The sequence below is a fragment of the Limulus polyphemus genome, unplaced genomic scaffold (genome assembly GCF_000517525.1).
Source record: "Limulus polyphemus unplaced genomic scaffold, Limulus_polyphemus-2.1.2 Scaffold2414, whole genome shotgun sequence".
Classification (NCBI taxonomy): Eukaryota; Metazoa; Arthropoda; class Merostomata; order Xiphosura; family Limulidae; genus Limulus; species Limulus polyphemus.
In genome coordinates this window covers 132,061-143,523 of record NW_013668024.1, presented here as the reverse complement: position 1 = coordinate 143,523, position 11,463 = coordinate 132,061, and the positions used below count along the sequence as shown (strand labels likewise).

The 11,463-nt window shown below is 34.5% G+C and overlaps 1 protein-coding gene across 1 annotated transcript in view; it reads left to right on the top strand.

Annotated features, from left to right (window-relative positions):
* Nucleotides 1-11,463, top strand: part of LOC106466896 (rho guanine nucleotide exchange factor 17-like) — a 51,282-nt gene that overhangs the window by 9,514 nt on the left and 30,305 nt on the right. Inside the window, exons 5-6 of the mRNA XM_022394972.1 lie at nt 663-772; nt 3,467-3,555. Of these exons, the coding sequence (XP_022250680.1) occupies nt 663-772; nt 3,467-3,555 (199 nt within the window). The remainder of the gene's footprint in view (nt 1-662; nt 773-3,466; nt 3,556-11,463) is intronic.

Genomic DNA, 11,463 nt, shown 5'->3' with positions numbered 1-11,463 from the left:
TGATTTAATTAAAACGACTTTCTCACGAGATCTACCATGAAATTCAAACCATTCTGATCTATAACTTTCCCCTTAGGTTTTATTTCTGAATACAGACGATGTTAACTGAGTTCACAATGAAGCATTCATTACTTGTGAATAATGTAACGTGTGTATCATTATTCCTCAACTAAATATTTTTTACCTGTGTATTGTGATAAATGTGAATGTTTTTTTCATAATCAAACAGTGTCAACTTTTGCACATTGCTAAGAAAAAATATTATGTTATATTTAACTTTCTATACCCATGTACTTACCGAAGTAAAAAAAGAAACAGAAGACACTGTAATTTATTTGTATTTTGCTGGCATTGGTTGGCATTGTAATCTGAACTGATTGATCTGAACGAGAGATAATTGGGTTATATGTAATTGCAAGCAAAAAAAATATAAAAAAATGGAGCAGCAGGTTATAAGTACCACAAGTAATTTCTGCTTTAAGCCTACCTAGAGTGGATATATTTTATATTGAGGGACTGTAATCTCGTACACAGAAGCCAGGAAAGCTGCTTAATGAAAAGAATTATATCATGTAATATCATTACAGACGCTTGTTGTTGAAGAAGTACGTCTGTGGCTTCTTCACTTTTGTTATTTAATATATTTCATCCTCTCTGATTAGGGCGGTCTTGGTAGCAAAAAAGAACGATGCATTTTTCTATTTTCTGACCTGCTGTTAATTACTAGCGTCAAGAGGAAGAGTGGGACGATACGAAAAACGTCGTCTGCTTCGTAAGTTAAGAGTTTTGACGTTTATTTTTCTTCAGTAATGGATTTAAAAACATTTCATTTTAGCTTTATTGTAGTGTGTTTGTGTTTTCATCTCCACTTCTCTGATTACTATATCGAAACGGATTTTTAAAATGTTACGAATGTTTTCTGTTATCATTTGTTCGATGAGAAGAACCAACAGATCATTTTTAATTTGTAACTGAAGTGTAAGTTTGGACGATAAATAAGCATTGTAATGTGCTCACAACAAAAAGTGCAGGACTTCTTTAGTGGCAACACGCCTCGAACCCTGGACCCTTCGTTCTGCAGTCTGCACGCTAAGCACTAGGTCACGTTCAGCTCTGTATACTATTGAATGTGACCTAGTGGTTAGCGTGCAAACTGTAGAATGAATGGTCCATGACTCTTACTAACCGTGTGTTCTTTGTGTTGTCGTTTGACAACGGTTCAAACCCTGTGAGCTGCACCTATCGGTATTTCACAGAGAAATTGACACTCAACTACAGTTCATGCGTATTAGGCTCGAGGATAAACATTGGTTAAGAGAAGGGAGGGATGTGGTGGTTTGAGGGTTGAAAAGCTTTAACTAGTACTACCTAGTAACTTAATCCTTTGGCTCAGTGGTTTTGTTTTGTTGTCATCATCTCATAGGAGAGATATTGACCCTAAAGAAACTCAGATATTTAAAAGCCACAGTATGACCCTGGGTTGAGATACACATTTTTATTTATAGGTACAATATACGAACCCTAAAGAAACTCAGATCTTTAAAAGCCACAGTATGACCCTAAGCCACAGTATGACCCTAAGCCACAGTATGACCCTAAGCCACAGTATGACCCTGGGCCACAGTATGACCCTAAGCCACAGTATGACCCTAAACCACAGTATGACCCTAAGCCACAGTATGACCCTGGGCCACAGTATGACCCTAAGCCACAGTATGACCCTAAGCCACAGTATGACCCTAAGCCACAGTATGAGATTGTTCATTTGTAGAACTGGGGTGTTATTTTAAATAACGTTAATGCTCTGTTGTGGTATTTCCACTATATTTTGATCCACAAGCCAAATAGAAAGCTAATTACAATAATTCATAACACAAGTAAAGTGTTTCTGATGGAAGCTACAGTATTAATTTTGCCAATGTCGAAAGAATTTACTCGGATATATCTCTCGTGTAATGATAAATTTATATAAGAGCTTTAAATTAATATAATTTTAGTTTCGTTGATAAAACCCCTGTGCCTCAATTTTTCCAGATTACATACAAACTCGTATATTGTACCTATAAATAAAAATGTGTATCTCAGCCCAGGGTCATACCGTGGCTTAGGGTCATACTGTGGCTCAGGGTTTATTAACGTTATTTAAAATAACACCCCAGTTTTACAAATGGACAATATTGAATACTTCAGAGACCAATAGGAATACTCCAGTAATTATAATAAAAAAAAGGGTATTAAATATATTAGTAAGAATGTACAGTGAAAGTAAAATCAAAGTATTTTTAAACTATTCACTCAAATTAAAAGTAACCACAAAACCGTGATATTAATGGGCATCTCAATAAGAATGCATCCTAATATAAGAACCAAGGAAACGTTTAGCATAATTAATTTAGATAAACGTCTCAGCCAAGACGTTATCAGCCTCCTCTTGTCGAGTACACAGGATAGTTATTATAACAAAGTCAAATATACTATTAATGTTTTTCTTATCTATTCGTACAGGGCGGATTTTTAGTTTATAAGGACACTTGAGTAAAATAATAGGAGAATATGATATATCCATATCCAGTGATGACGAGGCCTTTCACCCAATACCAGGTCAGCTGTGATACGACAGATATAGTAATGGTCTAAGTGCTATGTATATATATCATCATCATCATCATCAACTTTCATGAACAACAACTGTTAGAGTTTGAATCAGATTATCCAAATGAATTTTATTTATCATTTATATTTAGGTCATTCACATATCAGATTCTTAGGTAATAATTAATAAAATATTTGTTTTTAGTTTGACAGTCCTTAGAACGAATAATTTTGTAGTTTTCTGTGTTAGGTTCTCCACTGTTGTAATATCTGTGTTTTTACAGCTTCATTAACTAGAACGATCTTAATTAAAATATTCATCCACGATACATAGTTTTCCTTAATCGTGTAAATATTCTATTCCACCAGATATTTCTTGTTGCAGACTTTGTTAGAGTATCAACTGAATTAGTTGTTACCAATTCTATACATTAATTATTATTTTTTAATAACAAATAGATCATTTCTGGAAACTAAATTATAGCTTTTGTGTTTATCATCTCGTGCTTATTCTGCATTATTGCAAAAAACTTTAATAGTGCAATAATTTTCATTAACCATCTGATATCTATACTGCTTTATCTAACATGTAATAGGTTGTTACCGTCAATGTTTTGCAGCCTGAAGATGAACAAATACAAGTTGTTATATATATCATATTTCTACACTGCTTTATTTAATATGTATTAGGTTGTCACCATCAATGTTTGGTTATCTGGAGATGAACAAATAGAAGTTGTTATATATCATATTTTTGTTTTGTTTTATTCAATATGTATTAGGTTGTCACCATCAATGTTTTGCAGCCTGAAGATGAACAAATACAAGTTGTTATATATCATATTTCTATATCGCGTTATTTAATATGTATTAGGTTGTCACCATCAATGTTTGGCTATCTGGAGATGAACAAATACAAGTTGTTATATAGACTTCCTTTGGACAGTTTGGACACAGTTAAGAGTAAGTCTTGTAAATATTTATTGGTACAAATATGCTAATCTACTTATATAATCTAAACCAATAAATCTTTAAATCTATTGATAACAATAGTGTGATGATCGTTTACCCCTTGAGGTGTAGTACAGAATAATATCAGGTGGTCATACCAATAGTTTTATAGTTAATCAATCTGGATTTAATATGAAGTTTATTTTGAGGCTATAAAAATTGTGGTCATTTTATAACGTTAAAAGATCTTTGATACATTTTATAACTTTAAATACTTCGGGAAAATCTGATATTTTCCGACGAAAAACTAATGCTAACTTATGTAAAATGACGAAAAGTATTAGTTTCGTATGTAAGATGGGGTTTCGATATTAAATCCGAGGTATTAGTTTCGTATGTAAGATGTGGTTTCGATATTAAATCCGAGGTATTAGTTTCGTATGTAAGATGGGGTTTCGATATTAAATCCGAGGTATTAGTTTCGTATGTAAGATGTGGTTTCGATATTAAATCCGAGGTAAAAACATGACGATTTGTCTGAGTCAGTTAAAAATAAATTATATACATACATTAAAATAATACAGAACAAGAAATAATAATAATACTTTGATGCTTTTTGAAATATCGTTTTTTATTTCTCTCAGTTTAAACATCTCTCTGAACTAAACTGAAAATTGAAATTTGGCAATATTGAAATATTATTGTTTATTTCTAAATAAAATCTGTACAGAAATAACACAATTATTAATATTCAAATATTAGACTATTTTATTAGAAACAAACAGTGGCATGAAAATGTTATTTTTTTTTTTGTTTTAACTCTTAAGATTAACACATATAAATGCTGTATTTTCCTAAATTTGAAGTTTTAAGAGGTTAAAAGTTTAAGATAAAAATAACCTATTTGTTTCTGTACATTGTTTGGTTGAATTTCGCGCAAAGCTACACGAGGGCTATCTGCGCTAGCCGTCCCTAATTTAGGAGTGTAAGACTAGAGGGAAGGCAGGTAGTGATCACCACCCACCTCCAACTCTTGGGCTACTCTTTTACTAACGAATAGTAGGATTGACCGTCACATTATAATGCTCCCACGGCTGAAAGGGCGAGCATGTTTGGTGTGACGGGGATTCGAACCAGCGACCCAGAGATTGCGAGTCGAGCGCCCTAACCACCTGGCCATGTCGGGCCTGTTTCTGTACAGTCTTAGCTAGGAAACTGAAATGTGAAGTGGTAGAAGCATATATTTATAGAAACAAAACGAAACAAAGTCCAGGATCAAGGAAATAATAAAATAGACTTCTTTAACAACTAGCCAATCAAATCGTTAGAGGAGTTGCCTGCTGTTAAAGCGCCGGTACAAAATTTATTGAATAATATTTGATATATAATCTGCTACATGCGATCTGTTTTTACAACTGATACGGGTTTAAATGTATGATTAATAATAAAGGAAGGTTGACAGATAATAGTTTGAAATTTATACTGATATTAAATTACAACATAAACAATGTGAATCAAAACCCATATTAATATATATCGTTTTACATATATTTTCATTTTAACATAGTTTCTATGTTGTTCTTAATTTTATGCTATTATATAATATTTTACTTATCACATATTAGGGTTAAGAAGCTAGTCTTGCAGCTCTGTACGTTATAGCACTAAGTCTTGATGTAAAGCTCATTCAAGACTTTTCTTGCTATTACGACAGTCAGATTATGTAGAATTGTGCCAATAACCTTATAAACAGCGACATCTTTTTTCAACATATTCATTAAGTTTTTCACGAATGTCATAACTGAAGCGTCTTTTAAGAATAAATTAATTGCTGAAATTGCTCTTATAAAATTAAAAAGACAAATTCTTATATCTTAACCTTTTCTTTAGAGTCATTTAATGGCTTTTAAAATATACATCACGTTGTGAAAGACTTATCCGTTAATAGAAAAAACAGACAGGATCATTTTGAGTAATCACTGGTTAAACATCTGTTTATATATACAATCGAAAGAACTGTTTAGTATTTAGCACAAAGCTTCACAATGGGATATCTCTGCTCTGCTCACCGGGAATGGTAACCCAACTTTTAGCGTTTTAAGCCTGCAGACTTGCCGCTGAGCCATCGTGGAACTGGAGGTTTCTTAATATTAAATTGCCAAGTTTCTTTTACTAATAAATAATGAGATTGACCGTCACATTATGACGCCCCCATTGCTGAAAGGGCGAGCATGTTCAATGATGAGGATTCGAACCCGCGACCCGCAAGTTGCGAGTCGAGCACCCTAACCGCCAGGTAATGCCAGGCCTAAACTGATAAGGATTAAGATAGGAAAACGTACAAATAAACAAGCTTATCAAATAAACACCCATTTTAAAAGTTTTTCGCTTTCATCGTTTCGATGTTAAAAGCAACCAGAATTGGTGAAAATTTAATATTTCGTATGACTTAAAATGATGTCTTTTTATACGTTTTGTTAAATAACTACAAGCTAATCGTGGAAGAAAAACAATTTTGGTTTTTCTGAACATAATTAACGAGAAAGAATAAAAACGTTACAAGCCATGTTGTGTATATATATATATATATATATATATATATTGATAAATAACTACGATCTAACTGTGGAAAAAAAAAAACGACTTTGGTTTTTAAAAACTTTACAAGCCATGTTATATATTTATTTAGTTAAATTTCCTGAACTATTCATGGCCAACTTTCTTGTGTGTGTATGACTTTGTTGGTTTACAGTGTCTTTATAACGTATGAGTAACATAAAAATCTAACGATAAATCAACCAATTTTGAGGATATCTCGCCATTTGCTGCTGGATTACTCTATGTATTTTACTCGGAAAGTTTCCACCAATATTGAGGATATCTCGCCATTTGCTGCTGAATTACTCTATGTATTTTACTCGGAAAGTGTCCATCAATATTGAGGATATCTCGCCATTTGCTGCTGGATTACTCTATGTATTTTACTCGGAAAGTGTCCATCAATATTGAGGATATCTCGCCATTTGCTGCTGGATTAGTCTATGTATTTTACTCGGAAAGTTCCATCAATATTGAGGATATCTCGCCATTTGCTGCTGGATTACTCTATGTATTTTATTCGGAAAGTTTCCATCAATATTGAGGATATCTCGCCATTTGCTGCTGGATTACTCTATGTATTTTACTCGGAAAGTGTCCATCAATATTGAGGATATCTCGCCATTTGCTGCTGGATTACTCTATGTATTTAACTCGGAAAGTGAGTCATTTCACCGAATATATATATATATAGTGTCAACTCATTAGGTAAGAAGTTAAAGTAAGTTAATGTTATACAGTATGTGAACCCCTACCGGCAGTGAACGGTATAAAACAAGTCAATGATTTGAAGGTTAAGACAAAAGTTCAAGGTGAATGTTTTTTGTTGTGACCGTATATTTCGGCCAGTCCGTATTAGAGTCTTATACCTTCCAGCGCCATAACAATCGTTCATAATTATTATCATTTGAACTGACGTACCACACACACCAGATGGAGATACAGTAGTTTAAACTACCATACTTTTTAAAATACGAACCGCCCTTCGCATTCCTATAAATCTCTTAAAAACTGTTTTATTATATAAATTTTAATTAGCGAATTTCAGTAGAGTAAAAAAGCGTAGATTAAAGACTCTGAAACTCTGAGAAAATAATTATTTTCTATTGACACAGAATGAAAATAAGCAGAAACTGAGAACTCCGTCAGCTTTTCGCACATGTTACCATCTTCAATAATTGTTTTAAAAGTTAGAGAGGTAAAGGTTAATATAACCATATTTTATTAGATTCAGTACACGAAGCTTACGTTAAACTTTGAAAATTAAAAGTTGGTACAAAAGATTGCCATGAACAATAGTTCTTGTACATACATGTATGTATTATTTCTGTCGTCGCAACTGTTTTTAAGGTCATTAAAAGTCAAGATACGGATTCAGAAGCATTTATATACCATCTCTGTATTCTCTGAACCCAGATGGTTAACTGTCACATTTTATAGCACTGAAGCCAGATGTGGCTTAGTCGTTAGAATGTTCGGACTGTGATTCCGAGGATGCAGAGTTCGAGACCCTTTTGCCGTAAAAATGTACTCTGTACTTTGGAGCTATAAGAATGACAACCAAATCAAACTAATTTTGTTTAGGTAAGAAAGAAGAGTTGGTTTTGGACGGTGGTAACAAGCTTCCTTCCCTTTAATCACCCAGTTTTCGATTAGGGACGGTAATGCGCAGATAGCCTTTCTGTAGCTTTGCGCAAATTTCTGAAATAAATACTACAACACTGTTTATTAAATTGGTTATAATGTCTTCCAGTTGAAAGGTGTACAGAGTTTGTTAACGTTAAGATACTCGTAACACCTTCATTCTTATTGTTTCACGCTATGAAAAAAAAAAAAAAAAACGCAAAACTTGCGCCCTTTGAAAGACGCCCCCAGTGGCTCAACCTTAGTGTTGAAGGCTTATAACGCTATTTTTTTAAACAGGTTTCAATATCCATGGTTGGCAAAGGACATGTAGCCCGTTTTATAGCTTTGTGTTTAACTACAAAAAAACAACAACAACAAAACATAAACGAATAAACAAAACACTGAAAGACTGAAGAAACACCTGATGTGCTACACAGTTTAAACATCTCAGAACAACACATTTCTCACGTTTTGATCTTTAAGTATATAGAGACCGCGTAGGTCATGAATTTCTTTCTAACAAGCACTACCAGACAGTCAATTTACTTGCTTTTCTCGGAAATAAATAAAATAATTTCAAAAGGAAATACCATAAACTCGTCTACAGACTGATAAAACACGTCTTCTAGAATTGAAAGAGTGAGTTAATATGAACTGAAGCAGGTTGTTGGACTGCTTGTTTTGAATATTAGAAGATGTCATTCCAGATAAAGAACATCATATTCATTTTTCCACTTATTGTTAAGGGCGAACCTTCGGATGCTCAGATCTGGAGGAAAGATAAATCTTACAGTAATGAGTTCTTTGAATGGTTATTAATATTATTATTTTATTTAGTGTTTGCATGAGAGTGCCAATTCCAAATATGACCCTTGCTGAACCTCAAGCAGTAGATAAGAGAAAATTCTAACCAGAATTACAAGGCTGCTTATTACTGGTCCTTGCTCTTGCCTCTTCAGTCATGATCTTAACAGGCTTAGTAACAGGGTCGTTAATTCTTACGATTGCTACTGGTAAGACTGAACAACCGCGAATCGGATCTTTTGACTCTGGAACTCAGATCATTATCTGGAGCTCTATGTAAGGACTGTACCTTCAAGTATTCTATCAACGAAATCTCTAATACACGAATGTTTATTCTGGTGATGGTGCGAAGAGAAGAAAATTGTTAACAACCTTAGAAAATGACGAAATTTTAGTTTTAAACAAGCTTTAAAATAAGAATCGATATGCCTTTTAATACATACATTCTTCAAGAACAAGCAAACGTTGGTATTGTTTTCTTTCACTACATTTGGTACACTAAAACTCACACACCCACAAACAATAACATAGATATACATACATAGATATATGCGGACATCATACATATATATTATGATGTGAGCCTACGTAACCATTACATAATTCAGGCATGTTGCTTTATGAACTCATCCAACCAGGGTGTAATTTCAATGTACTTTTTATTAACGCACCCAACATTTCGTGTAGTTATTTAAAACCATATCCAATTGACAAGTGTTTTAGACAATTCAGACACTCTTTGATGAAACGTAAGCTAGTTTTTGTTATGAAATATTATTCAGCGTTTTGAAAATGCTACATATTCTCATTACGTACGTTTAAAACGGCCCCCATTGAGACAGAAGTAAGTTCACGAGTTTACAACGCTAAAATCCGGAGCTGGCTACCCATGTTTGTACAGAGTGCACTTAAACTATGTAAAACATTTAAACTATTATGTTCAGCATTTAGGTACGTCTGTTAAACTTCAGGGAATATTGCCCTGGTGTAATTTCAAACAAACTGAAACACTAAGTTTTATTTGCATAGCTTTCATTCTTTTATGATAGATATTAGAAATTAATGTAAAAACTCTCATTACAATGAACTCAAAAATATATTTAATTACGTCATGACAGCATATAAGCCATTGTCGGGTCAAATAGAGGATAAGTGGAATTTATAAGGCAAAAACACTAGTATAAAATAATGTTCATCGTTGCCTGAATTCATTGTTATGCAAAAGACTGATCATTCAGTATACGCTCGTAAAAAGAATATTTGGCAGATGTGACTACATCTTATAGTTCATGGTGTTTCACTTTACTAGAGAATAAACTCAACACACATGGCAAATACAGTCTGCTATCGATATTTAATGACTAAAATTAGTGAAGAATTCTCGGCCACTCTCCAGACAAAGTTTTTTTTAGAACATTTTTTTTTATCTGGAGACATTTGTCCGTTCCAAGAAATCTTAAATGTTTGAAATCACTTGAAGGTTCCTGGGTATTATTGGTGTCTGAAATGACGGTTCCAGGGCATCATTAGTTCCTGGAGTCATTTCACGGTTCCAGGGCATCTTTAGTGTTTGGAGTCACTTGAGAATTACAGGGCATATTTAATGTTTGTACTCATTTGATGGTTCCAGAGCATCTTTAGTGTTTGGAGTCACTTGACACCTTCAGGGCATATTTAATGTTTGTAGTCACTTGATGGTCCCAGAGCATCTTTAGTATTTATAGTCACTTGACACCCTCAGGGCATATTTAATGCTTGTAGTCAATTAATGGTCCCAGAGCATCTTTAGTGTTTGGAGTCACTTGACACTTTCAGGACATCTTTAGTGTTTGGAGTCACTTGTCACCTCTAGGACATATTTAATGTTTGTAGTCATTTAACAGTTCCAGGACGTTTTTAGAATCTGTAGTCACCTGAAGGTTCCAGGACGTCTTTTAGTGGTTGGAGTCACTTGACACCTCTATGGCATATTTAATGTTTGTAGTCACTTGATGATTCCAGGACGTCATTTGGCGGGATGCGACTCATTTTCCAAGCGTATCCCATACATATTTGATAGGGTTGAATTCCAGTGAGCACGCATTCAGTCAGACCTCTCATCTTGATGGAATGTTTCAAAGTTCCGTTTGCAAGCATAAAAAATTGTATGATGTGGTCCCTATCATGAAGGGGTTAACAGTACCATTCTGCAGGACGTTCAAGTCAATAAATCCACTGATGCTTATTCCTTTCTATATCACTCTTTCATTACTGCCAAATAAATGGGTCCGGCATGGCCATGTGGTTAGGGCGCTTGACTCGCAATTTGAGGGACGCGGGTTGTTGTTGGCTTTAATAAATTGGCAGGATTAACGCATTATGTTATTGCACGGGTGGCTACTATTTAAATCGGAGGTGTTGAATTCGTGGTAATAACATGAGGAATACAGCTAGATTATGTATCGAGGGAATACTAAAGAAGAATACTTCGTTTAGCACAGTTAGTTTTATCAATAAGTTTGTCCATTCCTGTAACTCCCTGTATGACGGTTTGTTCGTGTTTCCCTCTGTGTGTTTTACAACTCTTTTCTTTACCTGGGGGCTTGGCTGTATGTTTTATATAACTGGGATACAACCTTGGATATGTACCTACTGTGGTTCTTCACTGGATTTCCAGGCCCGGTATGGCCAGGGAGGTAGGGCGCTTAACTCGCAATCTGAGGATTGCGGGTTCGAATCCCCCTCCCACGAAACACGCTCGCCCTTTCAGCCGTGGGGGCATTATAATGTGACGGTCAATCCCACTATTCGTTGGTAAAAGAGTAGCCCAAGAGTTGACGGTGGGTAGGGATGACTAGCTGCCTTCCCTCTAGCTTTTCACTGCTAAATTAGGGACGGCTAGCGCAGATCGCC